Source organism: Cnephaeus nilssonii, assembly GCF_951640355.1.
Source record: "Cnephaeus nilssonii genome assembly, chromosome: 8".
Lineage (NCBI taxonomy): Eukaryota > Metazoa > Chordata > Mammalia > Chiroptera > Vespertilionidae > Cnephaeus > Cnephaeus nilssonii.
In genome coordinates, this window is record NC_137079.1 from 3098992 (window position 1) to 3119134 (window position 20143).

Here is a 20143-nt window from a genome sequence, read left to right on the forward strand (position 1 = left end):
TCAGCTGACTTCTTCCTAAAACCCTCCCCTAGGGAGCGGCCAGGAGGGGCTAGCGGTGACCCCCACCGGCTTCGCCCTGAGCTGTGTCCTGTGAGAATGCAAGGCCGAGGTGGGGAGCCGATAGCTGCTTAAGACGTGCATTTGGACTAAATCCTTTACTGCAGGTAAAACCAGATTCCAAACACCTTCCTGAGAAGCCACCTCTTTCATCGGGGCTCGCTTTACCTTCTTTTACTAAATGTGCTCTCCCCCAAAGTGTAAAACCAACCAAGGAAGGCTCAGAGGCAGAAATGCTAATGAAACTGCGTGCGCCTTCCACGCTGCAGGGAAGTGATCGCGTGTAGCCGGAAACGGACCCCCACACGGTGGCACTCACCATCGTCCTCTGGGAGGCCAGAGGGGCCGGGGATGAGCTGGCGGCCAACAGGAGTGGTTCCAGTTGGAGAAAATGGCCCAAATATGAACGTACAATGACCAGAAGGTGAAAGGGAACCCGCCTTTCAGGAGATAAGCCTGCCCTTGTTTCCCTTCAGGAAAGCGCGGGGATGGCAGCCGCCCGGGGGTGTATTTGATGGAAGAAGTGGGTCGCTCAGCCCCAGAGCCAGCTTCTAAGCAAAGCGCTTTCCCTCGCCACAGCTCGGTCTCCACAGGAAGGCGCCAGTTTGTGAGAAATGGTAACGGCTGTTGTGGGCCTGGGCAAGATGGCCCATGGGCCAGGGTACAGTAATCGTCGTTCAGAATACGTGTTTTTATCCATAGATGGGATGTGTGAATCAACACTGCCAGGCTGCCTGGTAGCTCTTATCATGTCTAATGAGGAAAACATGACAAAGTTACAACATTACATTCACCGTTCCTGCCGCCTCTCCCAGGAAGACCTGCTGCTCGTCGTGGTGAGGCATGCTAGCTGCCCTGTACAGCGATCTGGGCTCACTCTGCACCCATTAATTACTTCGTATTTTCCACAGGGTGTGGCCCAGGTGACTGTAACAAATGGTTGGTGAATGGAATTGAGAAGAAGAAACAGCCCAAGTACAAGTATGGCTAAGACACCACTTTAATTTACTTCTCATTGAACTATAAGCCAGAGGAGGCGATCTGTCCCTTTAACGCGGCAAAGGCGGCGGCAGCCCTTCTCAAAAGCAGGTGTTTCCACGGTGACGTGTCCAGGTCCCCGCAGGCCCCCTCTCGGGGGCGAGAGAAGCTGTTCCGGGCTGCTTCCCGGGGATTGTTCCCCTACTTGCCAGCGTTGCCTATATTTGCTGGAATATTTAAAAAAAAAAAAAAACGAAGTTAAAATCTATGTGTGGTTATTAACCATGTACGCAACCACCACCTTTGCTGATATAGCAAACGTACGCACAGCGAAGGGCCACAGGCGGAGACGGGCTCATCGTGAGAGTAGCCGTAAATAAACACTCGGCATGTCACCCACCCCCTGGAGTCGCCAGCGGTGCCTAAAAATACCCACGGCTCATGTGGATCCCGAATATGACTCAGCTGTTTTTAAATGTTGCTGCAGAAACAGCTGAGGCCACTGCGCACAACGCCAGCGCCTTGCTCTGGCACGCACAGGGCACACCCGCTTCTGGAACTCTGAGCACCCAGCCGGCCAGCCGGGCCCTGCAGGTCACTCACTTCTCCAGGGAGGGTCCTGTTGCAACTAAGAAATCTACATTCTTTGGCCCCTTGTGTGTTTATGCTAGATATACACTGGGTGGCCAGATGATGATGAGCTCCGAACGCATAATAATCTGGCCACTCAGTGTCTATCCTATACAATAAAAGGCTAATATGCAAATTGTCCCCTCGACCAGGAGTTCGACCAGCAGGCAGGCCGGCCAACTGCCCATGTCCCCTCCCCCTGGCCAGGCTGGCCGGACCCCACCCATGCATGAATTCATGCACCGGGTCTCTAATATACAATGAACAAAGTAAAACAAACAAATAAATCTCTTGTCACAGATAAAAAGCTAAAAGTGAAACCACAGCAAAAGCGCGTACGTAGAACAGTAACGGCCCTTTGCCTTGACGTCGCTGCTTTGGGCTTGTGGCGACAGGCCTGGGCAGAGATGTGGTCCAGAGTGAGTTCTCCCACGTTCGGTTTGACTTCAAACCTGCCTGTAAAATAGACACACGTCGTTTCTTAGGAATTCACCGTGGCCGTTGGCAAAATAAAGCCCCACGATTTAGAAATGCAGCAAATTGTGTAGCTATCCGTTCTCCCATAATCCCAAGAATGCTGTGACTACAGAGCTCAACACCCCTCTCCCTGTATTGCTTACCTCCTTCATGCACAAAAGAGTTGCTTTAAAAAGTTACTTTAAGCCCGGCCAGTGTGGCTCAGGGGTTGAGCATGGACCCAGGAACCAGGAGGTCTCAGTTCAATGGATTCCCGGTCAGAGCACATGCCTGGGTTGCGGGCTCCATCCCCAGTGAGGGGCGTGCAGGAGGCAGCCGATCAATGATTCTCATCATTGATGTTTCTATCTTTCTCTCTCCCTCTCCCTTCCTCTCTGAAATCAATAAAAATACATTTTTTAAAAATCAAGGAAATCATAAGGCAGGAGGACAATGGCTCCTCTTGGCGGGAAGGGTAGAGAATGCTGTCATAGAGGACGCACAGGGGAATGTGAAGGCATTGGTGATATTCTGTGTGCAAGGGGCACACAAATGTATATGCACACAAATGTATATGCATTATACACATGCATGTACGATAAACTTTAGTGTTTGAAAACATACCAAAAATCTGAACGCAAAATTTACAGCTCTGTCTCTGCTCAAATTCACAAGTAGAACGAAGACGAGACACAAAGAATGACAAAAGATGGGAGAACGGACAGGATAGAGGAAGGACAAAATATCTGCCTCACAATGAATTAGGGAGGGAGGCCAGGTTGCGGCTCTACGCTCCTTCCGGAGACTAGAGTAAGATGGCTCTTCGGAACACAGGGTTCAACAAAGGGAGAGAGAGATCCTGATGACCTGCGCCCGCCTCGCTCCCGAATGGCGTGGGTGCCTAGGTAATGACGAGGTCTCCCAGCGTCTGCAATCAGGGATGTCAGGTTCCCAGGCATGAGTGGTGTCCTGAATAAGTGTTAGAAAAGCCACCACCACCAGACGCTGTGGGTTGACCCCGTCGGCCTGGCCGTCCACACACCAACAGCTACTGCAGGACGGACAGCACTGACCACACGCCAGAGAGCAGCTAGGGGGCCCGCACTTACACCCTGACGGGCTCTTAGACACTCCTACCTTCCTTGGTCTCTTGAGTTGATATGGAAACTCTGAATCCCCACAATATTTTACACGAACAGATTCACTTAAAAGATTTTCTAAAAAGAAAATCTATACACCGGTAACCTATGCTTTCATCAAAACGAATGAATTATAAACATAAACCACCCCGCCAAAAACAATTCATCCCGCGGCTTGCATAACAGGTGCATTTTCCCGTTAAACCGGTGACCGGAGACAGCAGACACGAGAGTCCTTCATCCCTGCCCACGAGGAGCGGCGTTAGGCGCGGAGGAATTCCGCTGAGGATTTCCAAGGAAAACTTACTCGGGTGCAACTTTCTGCTCAGTTTCCTTTGCAGCATTTGCAAAAGGAAGAGGAAATCGATTTTCAGTTCGTTGCTGAGCATGCTGGGATTGCTCATGAGCTCTGTCAAGCGAATGTTGTCTTTAATGAACTTGGAGGCCGTGGACCTGGGCACCAGAGGCAGTTGCATCTGGTAGCTGTAGTCTGTGAAGTTCACAAGGTCGTCCTGGACGCTTTGGATTCTGGAAATAAAAAAAAAAAAAAAAAAAAAAAATACTGTTCACGAGCCACATTTGGGGAATGAGATGTGTATTACCCCAAGTTTCAGATGAAGGAGCATTTCCCAGAACCCCCAGCTCACGCACTCTTGGTGTGTCAGCAAGGTGTACACCTCCTGCATCAGGATCTCCGGCACGCCGGCTTTGCAGTGGATCGTCCCGTAGATGAGTTCTCTGGGTAATTGGATTTTCTTTTTGGCCAGGAACTTGAATAGTGGAAAGAAAACATTTGCAACGCGAGAAGTCCTATACAAATGTTCAACTGCTATGGATTCACGTCAATCCCCCTTTTATCTCTCCACTAATTGTCTGTTTCACGTGTTCATTATTAAATGATGTTATTCGGCAAGAAAGCCATGACATCCCACCCATCTGTGAAGTGAGCGCGTTAATGACCTTCTTTTCAATCTCAGGGAGCAAGCTGCCTGCTCGGCAGTATCACCTCCTAGCCCAGTGGTCGGCAAACTCATCAGTCAACAGAGCCAGATATCAACAGCACAACGATTGAAATTTCTTTTGAGAGCCAAATTTTTAAAACTTAAACTTCTTCTAGACTTGCCCAGGCCGTGGTATTTTGTGGAAGAGCCACACTCAAGGGGCCAGAGCCGCATGTGGCTCGAGAGCCGCAGTTTGCCGACCACGGTCCTAACCCATCACGTCTAGAAACCCAGACCTTTTAAAGCACCCACGGAACAGTAAAAGCTGTCAGTGGTTGCGAATTTACCTTTTCCAACTGTGCCCAGTTATCCAGCTTGACCCTTAGAGAAGTGCCATTTTCAAAGGATGACAAGTTGAGGTCCCAGGGGTAATATATAGCGAATATTTCTGCTATCAGGAAGCCATTGGAAAAATCCCTGATCCACGGCAGAAAGGAAATGAGATAACACGTAGTTACTTATACCGTCTGTGCTCTAGTTCACACCAATCTAATCGTCTGGCCTGACAGCCAGGAACTGGTCTGGCGAACCTGAAGAGCCCCGGCTATTTAATACGCTCGTAGTCACCAAAGCACTCTACCTCTGTTAGCGTAGGTCTAAAATTGAATGATTGATTGAATGAATGATTGAATGAATGAAAGGCTCCATCATATCGTTCTCAGGCCCGCTCCCTAAGGGCGCAGGTGTGTGGGGGGCGTGGGGGGCGGCCTGGAGGAGGCAGGCGCGGTGCACCTGGCCGGCTCTGCCCACCTGCTGATGTTCCTGGGGAAGAAGGTGAGGTCCAGGCTCTGGAGCCAGCGCAGGACCGACCGGGACAGGCGGGACCTCCTGGGCGGGTGCGGGTAGACCAGACACCTCCTAGGCCGCCCCGGGCCCCCCTCTGAGGACGGTGTGGAGAGTTGAGGTAACTTGGCTTGGGATGCCCATGGCACTGGCAAAGTCTCCTTCTTCTGGTGGATGGCTGCCATGTAGCTTTCTTGGGTTTCCATAGCAGCGCCCGCGGGGGCGGGGCCTCGAGGGCGGGGCGGGGCCTCGAGGGCGGGGCGGGGCCTCGAGGGGGCGGGGCCTCGAGGGGGCGGGGCCTCGAGGGGCGGGGCGGGGCCTCGAGGGGCGGGGCCTCGAGGGGCGGGGCCTCGAGGGGCGGGGCCGGCCTCGTGGGAGCGGGACCTCCTCGGGGGCTCCCTGGGCCTCCTAATTTGGGGATCTGAAGCTCTGTCTTGGGGGACGTGATCCCAGAGCGAATTGGACGTGAACATGGTCTGGGGCGCTTCAGCCTGGGGGTGGGAGTGGGGGGGCTTCAGGCTGTGTTCCTGTCTTCACTAATTTAGAGCCCCCTTGAGGTTTACATTTTATTTTATATATATATATATTTAAAATAAAATAAAGAAATTAAAAAAAATAAATTTTAAAAATTAAAGAAATTTAAAAAAATAAAAAAAACCTATATAGGTTTTTTTATTTTTTTAAATTTCTTTATTGATTAAGGTATTACATATGTGTCCTTATCCCCCCATTCCCCCCCCCAACCCCCCCACTCATGCCCTCACCCCCCTGTGGTCCGTGTCCATTGGTTAGGCTTATATTTTTATTGATTTCCGAGAGAGGAAGGGAGAGGGAAAGAGGGACAGAAACATCAATGATGAGAGGGAATCCTTGATGGGCTGCCTCCTGCACGCCACACCGGGGGTGGAGCCTGCAACCACTGAGCCAGGCAGCAGGGCACAGTGGACGTTTTACCGTAGATCCCATGGGTTGTAAGCCCAGCGGGAGGCCTGCTTCCGGCCTAGCGAGTTAAGGAGCCTGTGAGAGGCTCCAGAAGACAAGGACAGTGTTGTTTGGAAACTGGAAACGATACGGTTTTCCCTCCTAAACACCAATGGGGAAAAAGGGCCTTAGAAATTAAATGTTCAATGTCTAAGTGTTTAATAAAATGCTTAATGTCTAAATAAATGTTTAATGTCTAAATGTAGCCTACCCGTTTCCTGGATTATTACATGAAGTGTTCGTAAAAATTACGTAGTATTTGGAAACAATTTGTACGTTGGATTTTCCCACTTCCTGAAGATGCCGCAGTGTGTGCAATTCATTCATTCAGTCTTCACCCCGTCCCTACTGTGTGCCCAACACCAGTCTTGTCACTTGGGATTTATCAGTGAACAATACGGGGGGTGGGGGTAGGGGTAGAAGATTTCAGAGCAGCATAGACAATTATAAATTAAATATTTACACATCAGTTTTTAAAAATCTATTATATGAAAGGGGAAAAATCAATGTGGCATGTAGCTACATGTTATTGTGCAAGATAAAATTGTGGATAGAAAAGGGGCCACATACTAATCCTGAGAGGGTCAGGGGAGGCCTGCATGGCCCACCTTACAAATGCAGAGACCAAAGTAACCACACACACACACACACACACACACACACACACACACACACACACACGCACACAGTCTCCACATGGAAATTCCTAACTAAAAGTGAGTCGTGCTGGACAATCACGCCCCAGGCCTGTAGCTGCCTGACAAAGGCTAATCGTTTTGAAGTTGCCCATGGTCTTTGTGCATCTAAGATAACACCTTTGAAAAGCCGGGGTAACCTCCTTCAGACCCCTCGGCGCTCACCTGCCCGCACCAGAGCGCCGGCCCAGACACAGCCATGCTGGGCGGCTGGGCTTCCAGCCTTTAATTTTCCATCTGGGCAAGAGCGGAAGTACGAATTCTTGGGTTCCTCCAAGATTCCACTATTTCAGAAGATGGAAAAGAAGCTATAAAACAAGGAAGGGATTTAGAGAATGTGGGATAAAGTATGCACGTTTCTGTTAACATCTAAGCCTGCTGCTTATTAAGAATTCTGATACTTTCTTTCATTACTCATCCAAATATCGGAATGTGGGATTTTTATACCAGTAAATTGTAAATACTCACTAATTGAAGTTTTGATAGAAATATTTTATGTCTAGCCCAGCCGGTGTGGCTCAGTGGTTGAGTGTCGCATCGACCTATGAACCAGGAGGTCATGGTTTGATTCCTGGTCAGGGCACATGGCCGGGCTGCAGTGTGGGGCATGCAGGAGGCAACCGATCGATGATTCTCTCTCATCACTGAGATTTCTCTCTCTCCCTCCACTTTCTTCTCTGAAATATATATATATATATATATATGAATGATATTTTACGTCTATTTGTGATCTATAAATCAATAGTACATAAATCAAATTTCTCAAAAACTTGAGGCTTCTATGTGATTGTGTATGAAAAAGTTATTTTGCTCTACACCGTAACCTCCATTTAAAATTCATTAAGATCTGGTTTCACGCCCTAACCGTGGACAGAGGGTCTGCCTGCGGACTAAAAGGTCCCAGGTTCGATTCCAGTCAAGGGCATGTACCTTGGTTGCGGGCACATCCCCAGTAGGGGGTGTGCAGGAGGCAGCTGGTCGATTTTTCTCTCATCGATGTTTCTAACTCTCTATCCCTCTCCCTTCCTCTCTGTAAAAAATCAATAATATATATATATACATATATATATGTGTGTGTGTGTGTGTGTGTGTGAGATATGTGTGTGTGTGTGTGATATGTGTGTGTGTGTGTGTGTGTGTGTGTGTGTGTAGAAAAGATCTGGTTTCATCCCCGGGCTGCAGCGCCCAACTACCTACCTTTGTCTCCCGCTGTCTGTAAGCTGACTTGGAGGCTCACCCTCGAGCTACATGTTATTCATAATTGCCATGGACTGTGGGCGTTCCAAGGTGGTTCTGCGGAGAGATTATGGTCCGGTTTGAACGGTGCTGGTGATGACATACCCGCCCCCCACCCCCCTTATACTGCCTCCCAATGACCTTGCTGAGTGGGAAGGCATAGCCCTGAGAACGCAGTGAACTAAGGGTGAATGGGGAACACCACGTTTACTTAGACAAGAACTATAAACCTAAGTCGGAACACAGCTACTTCCCCAATTACTATCTAAATATTTTACACTCAGGTCAGAATCAACTTCTTCAAAGTGAGTGCGAGGTTGTACCCTTCGCTGAGATATTTTCAGATTAGTTTCTGCTCATTTTGAGCGGAGTCTCGGCCCTCTCTCTCCCCTCTGGGGGACTCAGGCGCCGGTGGTGCGCACTCTGCTCGGTGGAGCACTCCCTGCATTTGGCCATTTCTCATCTCCATCCGTATAGGTGTGCCTGGATCCTGTTCACCCGGCGACTGTGATCACAGCCCGTGGTCAGCTCAGTCACAACTGGTAACGACATTATGGGCCCTCATCATCCCTTCGCACATGAAAACACCGTAGGAACAGCGTCTTTCTCCCTCCCAAATACACAGAGACTTAAAATCAACCCTTTCTAGCTACACCCACTGTGAGTGTGTGTGGGAATGAATGGAACCGTTACAAAGGACCCGGCAAACGTATGAGGCCCTTGGACCTTCGCCTCTGACTGCTGAAGGCTAAACAGATGAAAATTAACAATTAGACAAGCGGTGACGGCGAGGGCACGGCGGCTCAGAGGTCTCGGCGGCTTCCCACGGGGGAGGCTGATTGCGGCTGACCTCTCTCAGGCGCTGTGGGGCAGTGGGGCGGGTTCCACGCGTGGCGATCCGGGCTGGGTCAGACTGCCTCGCCGGAAACACGTGGCCTCCAAAGGTGCTGGGGCCACGGGAGAGAGAAAGTCGCCGAGCCTGCAGGTGACCCAGGTCACTTCTGCTCCTGTCACCGCGCACGCTCCTCTACCTGCGTGGTGGGCCCGGGGGGCAGGGGAGTGGGTGGACCGTTTAGCCACGCTCATCGCTGTGATGGGGAACCTCCTCTTGAAAAGGTGTGATCCCGTTCGGTGGGCTGGGAGTGTGCACATCAGAGAAGGACGCGTCCCAGGGGTGTGGCCCCGAAAACTCAACCCTGCCTCCATGTGGAGGGTTCTAGGCAGGAAATGGTCTCGGAGGTGCTATTTGTCAGTCCTCACATTTCTGTCCCTCATTCTTTTCTTCTGGTGACCTCAGAGTTTGACCTTCTGCATCTGGAAGAAGGAAGTTTCCTAGGTGGGGAGATAGCTCTCCTCCCTCAGGTCAGCATCCCCCACAGGTGGGCCGGGCTCCCCCACAGGTGGTCCAGGCTCCCCACAGGTGGCCCAGGCTCCCCCACAGGTGGCCCGGGCTCCCCAACAGGTGGCCCAGGCTCCCCCACAGGTGGCCCGGGCTCCCCAACAGGTGGCCCAGGCTCCCCCACAGGTGGCCCAGGCTCCCCCACAGGTGGCCCAGGCTCCCCCACAGGTGGCCCTGGCTCCCCCACAGGTGGCCCAGGCTCCCTCACAGGTGCTCCGGGCTCCCTCACAGGTGGGCCGGGCTCCCTCACAGGTAGTCCCGGCTCCCCCACAGGTGGCCCAGGCTCCCTCACAGGTGGTCCAGGCTCCCTCACAGGTGGCCCAGGCTCCCCCACAGGTGGCCCAGGCTCCCTCACAGGTGGTCCAGGCTCCCTCACAGGTGGCCCAGGCTCCCTCACAGGTGGCCCAGGCTCCCTCACAGGTGGCCCGGGCTCCCTCACAGGTGGTCCAGGCTCCCTCACAGGTGGCCCAGGCTCCCTCACAGGTGGTCCAGGCTCCCTCACAGGTGGCCCAGGCTCCCTCACAGGTGGTCCAGGCTCCCTCACAGGTGGCCCAGGCTCCCTCACAGGTGGTCCAGGCTCCCTCACAGGTGGCCCAGGCTCCCTCACAGGTGGTCCAGGCTCCCTCACAGGTGGCCCAGGCTCCCTCACAGGTGGTCCAGGCTCCCCCACAGGTGGCCCGGGCTCCCCCACAGGTGGGCCAGGCTCCCTCACAGGTGGGCCGGGCTCCCTCACAGGTAGTCCCGGCTCCCCCACAGGTGGCCCAGGCTCCCTCACAGGTGGTCCAGGCTCCCCCACAGGTGGCCCGGGCTCCCCCACAGGTGGGCCAGGCTCCCTCACAGGTGGGCCGGGCTCCCTCACAGGTAGTCCCGGCTCCCCCACAGGTGGCCCAGGCTCCCTCACAGGTGGTCCAGGCTCCCTCACAGGTGGCCCAGGCTCCCTCACAGGTGGTCCAGGCTCCCTCACAGGTGGCCCAGGCTCCCCCACAGGTGGTCCAGGCTCCCCCACAGGTGGTCCAGGCTCCCTCACAGGTGGCCCAGGCTCCCTCACAGGTGGTCCAGGCTCCCTCACAGGTGGCCCAGGCTCCCTCACAGGTGGCCCTGGCTCCCCCACAGGTGGCCCAGGCTCCCCCACAGGTGGCCCAGGCTCCCCCACAGGTGGCCCAGGCTCCCTCACAGGTGGCTCAGGCTCCCCCACAGGTGGTCCAGGCTCCCTCACAGGTGGCCCAGGCTCCCCCACAGGTGGGCCAGACGTCAAGAGGATGGAAGCAGAAGGTACAAGGTCCCCAGAGGCCCACGCTCAGGAGCAACCCCACATCTCTTCCACATGTTGTTATGGATGGAGGTTATTTACTGGTGAGTTAACAGCGTCGCAGCAGAACGGGAGCAGGTGCATAATCTGCAGGGCACCGTCAACATAAACATGCGGGCATACCACCCACAAGCAAGCACTTTCAGGTGGCACAGCAGACCGTTAACCAAGCACGGGGTGCCTGTGTGGGGTCTGGGTGAGGGACCAGCCCGTTGTTCCTACAATAAGCAGACAGGGGAGGGTTGGCCACATAATTGTCCCTCCTCGGACACAACTTGATGAGGAATTTAGTGAGATTCTCTGCAATACTTCTCATTGCTTTTCCGAAGGAGAATGTAGCTGAACGTATGAAATACGGCCTTCCATTCCCCCGACCGAGACCGTGCGGTTGAGGACTAAATTGAGTCCTTCCCCCGAGGAGTCACTTCCTGCCGGGCAACGGGCCTGTGCAGAGGGGATGCGCATCTGCGTGGCCATGGGGACCTGACACCCGAAGGGCTGCCTTCCTGAGAGAGAGGCTGCGGAAATGGCCACGTGAGGGCGACATTCCTTTCCCACCTTGTGTGTCGGATGGTACCCTGTCCCGGAATTAATTTGTGCTTGGGTGCTGCCGGGTGTGTGTGTGGGGGGGAGGAGGGGGGGACCGCGGGGGGAGAGAGGGGCAATAGAGAGCAGTTAAAAGGGCACGTGCCCTCACATTTCCAGGGAGAGGATGACCCTGACCAGACTCTGAAAGCCAAGTCCACCAGCCTGGCGGCACGGGGTGCACATTGCGCAGTTCTTCCTGGTTGCTGTGAGTCCAAACACACCCCAACCTCCCAAAACCTGTCCCCAGGCGCCTGCATGTCAGGGGACTATGCTGTTCGCGAGCCACGGAGGGGTCATTACTCTCAATGCCCCGAACCACGTTCTCCGGGACCTCCCGTGACAAAATCAAAGACCATTTAGAACCGAAAAAACAGGGGTTTATTCCAGGGACCCTCATCACACTTGAATCCATGAACAAACATGTGATGTATTTACATGAGGACAGTTCTCTGCTAGGACAGCCACGCTCCAGCTAAGATACAGGTGCCGGATCTGCGATGGGGAGGCCACGCTCAGGGTCACAATCCGGTGCCGACGCTCAGGGAGGCAGGACCCGGGAAGGCGAGCGTGTTACTCCCTCGCTCCGGGGAACCTCCGACTCAGGAAAAGTGCGGTCGGAATCTTTTTTACCAAAAGGCGGTTTTGGTACCTAATTATATTTAACGAGGTTACTCCACAATAGAAAACACTTACGAGGACATTACAAATGTTTTCAGAGCTATGTCAGTAAAACAGAAGTTTTAAAGGTCTCTAGCCACACAGGGAACATATTTTAACAAACTTGCTGCAGCCTTCTTTCTATTTGTGAAACTCTAAACAAATGATTTTTAATGCAAAACGTCGTGATTTTGAATTTTATACAATAATGGTTTATCCCCCAGGGGTCTCTGGAAGTGAGCAAGAGAACTAAGAAGACAGGAAAATGGGCCTCTGAGTTATTAAAATAGGGGTCACATTATTTTACCAAAATTAGATAAATTTTAAAATCTCATCAAAATATTTTCTTCTACTTAACACAGAGTTGTAAGCATCTTGATTATCTTATTTCTAAATCCGTAATAGACTCAACTCTGGCCTCGATGACGAAGGGGACATACACCGTTTATACGATGTTTTCCATGGCACGCAGCACAGTTAAAGCAAGGGAATAAACACGGTATTCACCCTGCGGAGGACACTGTCTCAGGAATATCCTCTTTGACCCAACGCTCCCTTCACTCCCGTGTGTGCTGACACCTTGGCTTGATTAAGGAGAATTAAAAACACCCTCCTAATGTCTATCCCGGGGGTACGTTTTTTAAGGTCTCTAAGTTGGCTAAGTGGCACCCCACAGTTTAAGGAGCTTTTGCTCTTCCATTTTCTAAGGCCTTGGGCTGCCCTGCTCCCGGAGGTGTGTCCAGGGCAGGGCCTCTTTGTCAAGCAGACACGAAGTCCAGTCCATTTCCCTCGGTCCGGGGAGCACCAGCTGCTGGCAATTCCTGAACTGGGAGGAGGCGGGAGTGACGTGTCTGAAAGCGCTGGAGAGAGACTCCGGAGGCTGCCCTTGAGGAGGGGAGGCCTTAAAATAGCCCAGCAGGTGCGCGATGTCCTCACCCTCAGGGTGGGGAGGGGGGCGGGGCAGCAGCATAACTTCCAGTCCCAGCCTCCTCTGGACCAGGCCCACGCAGGGGAAGAGGCCAGGAGATCTCTGCCAGGAGAGGGACTTTCTCTTTCCCTGTGAACTGATCGTTGTAATGACAGTGCATGTGCCACTCAGTGGCTTCCCCAACGAATCCTCTTTATTTCAAACGGGTATTAGCTGCTCTTTTTTTGAAAATATATTTTTATTGATTTTTAGTGAGAGCGGAAGGGAGAGGGAGAGAGGGAAACATCAAAGATGAGAGAGGAAGTCATTGATTGGCTGCCTCCTGCACGCCCCCACTGGGGATCAAGCCCAAAACCTGGACATGTGCCCTGACTGGGAACCGAACCAGCAACCTCTTGGTTCCTGGGTCGATGCTCAACCACTGAGTGACACCAGCCAGGCTCCCTGCTGTTTGCTAAACCGTACTCATGGTTTGTCTTAATATAAAAAATACAGAGAATCATTGCAGACCACAATAGAAAGGTGACGCATTATTTGAAGACTACAGACCTTTTAAAATACACCATATAAAGAAGAATTTTGCTTAGGGTTCACATATTTCCTTTTCACTCTAAAAAACGTAAAATGGAGAACTCTATTTTCCCCCTAAGCCAACAAACGGGTCTTTGGAAATAATAATACATAGGTATTTTAAACATACTATGCCCAAAAACAATAACAACGCCTACCTAAAACAACAGTGCCCTCTGGTAGCCTTAAAGGTGAAACAGATATTGCCCTGCTCCCCTGGGGGGGCCCTACCCACTTCTCCCCCCTCGTTAGCACATTTGAACATGAAGTATGCACTCTGCGGAGGAAGGAGAACGTGGGTTGTCTGGGCGCGGAGGCCGGTTTTGCTCTATCGGTACTGGAGGAAGTTCTGCAGCAGCGTGGGCAGCTGGAGCTGCGGGATGAGGTGCAAGCGCGGCCGCCCGATGCGGCGTCTGATGCACAGGCGGCACAGCTGGCAGAGGGCGCTGGGCGTGGCTGCAAGAGACAAGCAGGTGTGTGTCCATGAAATCAAAACATGGATCTTCATACGTTACAAGATGCATGAAGTCAAACCAGAAAAATCTACAGAGCTTTGAAGCAAACTGGCAGTATGACCCCTGTACTAGGGAAATCAGACAAGCGTTTACACTGCCTTCAGAAGACTGTGTTAGAATTGAGGTATATTCCATCCACCTTCTTTAAGACATGGAAGTCTTTGGGCTAGAAACAGCTCAGCCGGTGTGGCTCGGTGGTTGAGCATCAACCTATGAACCAGGAGGTCATTGTTTGATTTCAGGTCAGGGCACATGCCAGGGTTGGGGGCTCGATCTCCAGTAGGGGTGTGCAGGAGGCAGCCGATCAATGATTCTCTTTCATCATTGATGTTTCTATCTCTCTCTCCCTCTCCCTTCCTCTCTGCAATCAATAAAAATATATTTTAAAAAAATAAAACCTCAGAAACAAATTCTGCTTTTTGAAGGAGATACAGATTGAAGGAGGGCATGCACTATAGGAGGAAATTCTTAATTGTTTTTCTCAAATTCGATTTACCGTTTAAGCCAAAGCCAATTGAATTACTGTGTCTGGGCCGGACTTGAGAGATTCCATTTTGGAACTAAAGTCTTAAGTGTGGAAGTATTTCCTGATCATGTTTCTACCCACGTCATAGACGGTGCCCGCCCCTACAAAGTGAGGCGAGCTTCTAAGGGTTTATTTGCAGATATGATACAGAATTACATGTTATGTAGGATCAAAACCGAATCTATTTATAAAGTTTAGGTCAGATAAAAAAAAAATAAGATCATTGTGATTGTCTTTTTCATAGATAGAACCTAAGTTAAAAAGTATTTACTTTGACAAAAAAATGCTCCAAATGCCATTATTGTCTCGCATGCCCTCAGGGGTCTCTAGTTCCCCCTGCTCCCTATTCCCGCAGACGCACCGCGTGGTTCGGATGCCCGCCCCTCCCCGTACCTTCGTGCTGAAGCAGCATTCTCTCCACCAGGCTGCTCGACGTGGCCACGTCCACCGGCCGCAGCAGCTCCGTGTTCTTGGCGTTGATATCCGCCCCGAATTCCAGCAGCAGGTGGACAATCTCCGTGTTGGACTGCTGGGCAGCAGCGTGGAGCGGCGTGTCCCAGTATTTGCCTTTCTGTATGTCAGCGCCTACAGGGAAACACGGACGGTGATGAGTACAAACAGAGATGGTTCTAAGGGTCACCTCGGTGCAGGGAGGAAGCTGTGGCAGAAAGGACCTCAGCTCCATTGGCACCGAGTGCCTCACGTATACATGTACATGTACATACATACACACATACATATATGAACATATACATGTATGCATATACATACACATACTATATACGAAAGGGGCCACATGCTGACCTGACAGCTCAGGGGAGGCCTGCGTGGCAGTCTTGCAGACTCAGAGACCTACAGTCACCACAAAGGATGGCCTGAAATTACACTTTAACTAAAAGCAGTGATGGTGGGTAGTCCTGTCCGAGGCCGGTATCTTCACTGACAAGGTCAACCCTTCACCTTCACTGAGCCTATTGTCTTTTTGCATCTAAGATAACATGCCTATGAAATGTCTGAGTAGCGTGTAACTTCCCTTTTCCCAGACCCCCTTGGGGCACAACCTCATGTGCCTGGGCACCAGGACAGAGACCACAGATTCCTTCATTGTTATCGCTATCATGTTAATTGTTGACTATTAACTATCCTGAGTATGTGTCCATCATTTTACTTTTTATCCAATCCCAGAGGCTTCCCCACTTTGCTTTCTCCCGCCTCCCTAATTCATCACCAGTGGATTTCATGTAACCCGCCTACGTCCCTCCTTTGATTGCAATGTATAAAAATAGATGAAAAACCGCCATTCTCCAGAGCATTATCCCAATCCGCTGAGATTCTGCTTCCCGGCAATTGTCGACAGTTTGGCTCAAATAAACTCACAAAATTCTTTACAGGTTTGAATGTTTTTACGTTAACATTATACATACACAAACAAACATACATATGCACACATACATGTACATATACATACACATACACACATATACATAATCTTAAAACTTGGAACATCTGGATGAAAAATGCACATATTTTTTATACTGTCTACTATTCTTCTATATGGTTAAAATATCACCTAACAAAAAGAACTTTTAAATTTAAACAGTTCCAACATTCATCATATTAGCTATCATATGTATTATAAACAGTGCACAATTAGGTTGACACATGTCTATTTGCATCATGATTGATAGCTCTCAGGAGAATTCAAGAGCTTATTGCTTTTCTTCTTTTCATTTATTTTAAGGCAACAGAGTTCTTTTGTTTCTTGGAAAACTCGTGAGTTCAGAGACATGCGCTCTTTGGGTAAAATGTAATCAGATGTCCCTGTCACTTCTTACTTGTGTCGTTGAAGGTGATAACTGCACACAGGCACTGAGCCTGTTCCATGGAAAGCACATTCTGTTTCTGCATGCAAATTGTTTTAAGTGCTTCCATTTAAAAATACTCCTGTGTTAAATCACCTACTGCATCGCCCTTTACCTCAGTGGCGGCCCCTGAGTGCATGACTGATGGAGAAATGCTGTTTAATGCGGTAAGGAAGAAGAAGAATCCCATTTTCCAGCACCTAAGTGGTTACAACACCGAGAAATGTCTCGATGAAAATGCATTAGTCCCTTCCGCCCGACTCCCTGGTCCTGTCTGTCAAACTCCTGTTTGTAAGAAGCAGTGCACTCTAAGCTGGGAGTGGCCCTCCTGCCACGCTCAAGTTGCAATCAATGTAATTGTTTTCAACATTTCAACCTAATGGAAAATGTGTAGTGGGAACATTGCGTTGCATAACAAAATCTCCATCGGGGGAGCATACACGCTGCTGGGTGTGTCGGTGTTAGGAGAGAACAGAGCCTGAGAATGGCGGTCCGTCCCAATAACTACCAGCACTTTTCAGTATTCTTCTACCCATAAAATAGTCACTGGAAAGAAAATATTCCCAGCAAAGCAAAGAAAGGTAATGAAGAACACACTCTCCTGGTTATGTAAACTTATGGGAGACACAGCCCAGAAATAACAATCTGCCAACGATGATTAGCAGAACTTGTGTTAAGAGTCTTATTAGTAAAGGAAGTGGAATAGTGGAATAGATGGAGACTGCTTGCCGGAAATGAGTAATTTAGCGAAGATACAGTGAGGAACAGTAAGGGGTTACCAAAGATCTGTCAGGATGTATCAGAGGCCAAATGATTGCCATCCTATATAATAAAAGGAATGACTGGTCGCTATGACGCGCACTGATCACCAGGGGGCAGACGCTCAATGCAGGAGCTGCCCCCTGGTGGTCAGTGCACTCCCACAGGGGGAGCGCTGCTCAGCCAGAGGCCCTGAGCTGGGCTCACAGCTGGCAAGCGGTGGTGGCAGGAGCCTCTCCCGCCTCTGTGGCAGCGCTAAGGATGTCCGGCTGCCAGCTTAGGTCCACTTCTCCCTCCCGGACTGCGAGAGGGCACAGGCCGGGCTGAGGGATCCCCCACCCCCTGCCCTGAGTACATGAATCTCGTGCACTGGGCCTCTAGTGAACAATAAAAGGCATAGAAACTTATTTACTCATTTTAAGTCTATTTAAACACCGCCATGAGAAGCACTGTGCTGGAGGGAAGAGAGGATGGGAAAAGAGAGAAACCATACTTAACCAAGCTCCCAGCCCTGGTCCCAAGGTCAGGAGAAGGTTCTCAGGGGCTAGAGTTGAACCTTGAGGACCTGGTTTGTTTCAAGTAAGTGGGCAGGACGTCTCTTCAGGTAAGTGAGACGGATGACAGTCTAGGACCGTGTGGGCGTTAGGGTTGGTGGGGGTTAAGGCGACGAAGCAGTTAACTATCCCAGAATTTCTTTGGATCATTTTCTTCCCAGATATATTCATATTTAGCAACATTGCATTCAAACGTGAAAATCTGAATGTTATGTCCTTCGGCCTTTGTAAGTAGAGGGTTTGGAGCTTTGGGGTGAAGTGGAGTTATCAAGAATGAGGTCTTGCATGGAACAGAGTGTGGAATCTCGGAGGGAAGGTGGGGGAGGGTGGGTAGGTGGGAGGTAATCAACCAAAAACCTTGTGTGCTTATATGCATAACCCATGGACACAGACATTGGGGTGGTGAGGGCCTGGGGTGGGGAAGACGGGCTGGAGGGGGTCAATGAGGGAAAAAAGGGGACCTATGTAATACTTTCAACAATAAAGATTAAAAAAAAAGAATGAGGTTCTTATTTATAGGCTATAGATTGATATGTGAGAAGCTTAGAAGAAGAATATTTTTTAAATGAGATATAATTTTTAAAGCAGCTTATGTAGAGAAACAAGTGGCGCCCTGGCCGAGTAGCTCATCAGTTGCTTAGAGCATCACCCCGGAATGCCGAGGTTGAGGGCTCCATCCCTGATGAGGGCACATACAAGCTTCAACCAATGAATGCATCAATTGGTGGAACAACAAATCTCCCTTCCTCTCTTCCAAATCAATCAATACTTATTTTTAAAGAAAAAGAAATAAGAGCCGTATAACTGCTTGTGGGTGTGGATGGGACGGAAGATGTTTGAAAGGACATTACCCGCATAAAGAAGCTTCCGGATGCAGTGGAATTGCTGTGACATGCAAGCGACATACAGCGGCGTTCCCAAGTGAGGAATGTCTTGGTCCACATCTATGCCCCAGGATATCAGGATCTGTAGACATTCATGGTGGCCTGCAGACACAAAGTAGAGACCTGTTTTCCTCGAGGCCCTTCCCCCCACGCACCTGCGCCCACAGCTCCAGCCTGTTCTTCCCCACAAGGTCCTTGCCGCCCCGCAGGTGGCCGCAGGGACCGCTGGCTGCCCTTGTCACTTCCCCCGGAGCTGACCTTTGCTGGCGGCCTCGTGTGTGGGGGAAGGCAGGCAGGACTCCAGCTGCGGCTTGGCTCCGTACTCCAGCAGGAGTTCCGCACAGCACGGGCTGCCCTGCGAGCAGGCGTTGAATAGCGGCGTCACGCCATCTATTGTGATTGCATTGACCTGAACAGAACCGAAATCTGAGAGTGACGTTCGGAGGCTCATACGTGACTGACTCGCAGGCATGTTTAAAGGTGTGGTGATCTGCTCACGGAAATAATTGGGAACACGTGTGTGGTAAATATGACAAAGGGTATTTAGCTCAGACACATGGATAAGGAAAGCTTTACAACGTCAAGAGATACATAGAAAGAGGATATGGTAGATAACTCACAGGAATGAACCTACAATAAAAATGCTGAAAAACTACATACTCAAGGATCAAATACACAAAAATGAATTTAATGGTTAGGTACTTTTCAATAGGTAAAAACGTCAACAAGTGTAACAGTGATTGATGAAAATGATGACAAAGCCACTTTGCTGGGAGCAGTTTAAATTGAAAATGAAATTTCTCAGGATTTATCTAAAGAAAATCATCCAACTCAGCAGGCGTGGCTCAGTGGTTGAGTGTCAACCTATGAACCAGGAGGTCAGTGTTCGATTCCCAGTCAGGGCATAAGGCCGGGTTGCAGGCTCAATCCCCAGTTTGGGGTGTGCAGGAGACAGCCAATCAATGATTCTCTGTCATCATTGATGTTTCTATCCCTCTCTCCCTCTCCCCTCGTCTCTGACATCAATAAAAAAAAATTTTTTTTAAAGAAAATCATCCAAAAGATGGGCAAACATTATAGGCACAAAGAAGTTCATCTATTCCTATGGAGAACCATGAAAGCAGGGCACAGCCTACGGAGTACTCCTTAGGATGCGGCATGCTACCCCGCTTTTGCAATGATTGGGGTTCCTTCTTCGAGTGCAAATGAGAGAAGGCGGGGCAGTTGGAGAGCTTTATTTTTATTCTGCTATCTCTGAAAACCACCAAGAAGGAAAGGGAGGCAGGATGAGAACTTTTCCTGATTTGAGTCCTCGGTAGATGAGAACATTGAACAGGGACTTACATTCGCTCCAGCTTCTAGAAGAGTCCGGGCACAGGCCACGTGATCGCCGAGGCAGGCTTCGTGCAGTGGGGTGACATGGTCTATGGTGACCGCGTTTACGTTATAACCCTAGATGTGACATGAATCATTTTGAAAGGTGAGAAAAAGTTCTGTCAAGTCGTCTCTACAGTGGTCCCTAAAGAGTGATGCCAACAGTCAAGGAATGCCAGGCAAGGCGGGTTTGTTTGGCAAAAACAGCCAGTTCGAATGCCACGGAGGGGCACCTGGGCCCCGTAATGGTGACACCACCCAC

General features: G+C 50.4%; 3 protein-coding genes across 3 annotated transcripts in view; 1 reads left to right on the forward strand and 2 right to left on the reverse strand.

Moving 5' to 3' along the window:
* Nucleotides 1–1228, forward strand: part of WDR17 (WD repeat domain 17) — an 85744-nt gene extending 84516 nt beyond the window's left edge. Inside the window, exon 31 of the mRNA XM_079779388.1 lies at nucleotides 969–1228. The gene's annotated coding sequence lies outside the window, so the exon portion shown is untranslated. The remainder of the gene's footprint in view (nucleotides 1–968) is intronic.
* Nucleotides 50–5229, reverse strand: SPATA4 (spermatogenesis associated 4; the record flags this gene model as incomplete). The annotated part of the gene is made up of 7 exons (XM_079779358.1): nucleotides 50–88; nucleotides 377–413; nucleotides 2028–2121; nucleotides 3568–3788; nucleotides 3912–4030; nucleotides 4549–4678; nucleotides 5012–5229. The coding sequence occupies 7 exons, from the start codon at nucleotides 5227–5229 to the stop codon at nucleotides 50–52; spliced, it is 858 nt and encodes a 285-aa protein (XP_079635484.1).
* A 6387-nt stretch (nucleotides 5230–11616) lies between these two features.
* Nucleotides 11617–20143, reverse strand: part of ASB5 (ankyrin repeat and SOCS box containing 5) — a 47405-nt gene continuing 38878 nt past the window's right edge. Inside the window, exons 3-7 of the mRNA XM_079779496.1 lie at nucleotides 19852–19959; nucleotides 18766–18916; nucleotides 18475–18609; nucleotides 14842–15033; nucleotides 11617–13863 (exon numbers count right to left, since the gene is read on the reverse strand). Of these exons, the coding sequence (XP_079635622.1) occupies nucleotides 13736–13863; nucleotides 14842–15033; nucleotides 18475–18609; nucleotides 18766–18916; nucleotides 19852–19959 (714 nt within the window). The 3' untranslated portion in view covers nucleotides 11617–13735. The remainder of the gene's footprint in view (nucleotides 13864–14841; nucleotides 15034–18474; nucleotides 18610–18765; nucleotides 18917–19851; nucleotides 19960–20143) is intronic.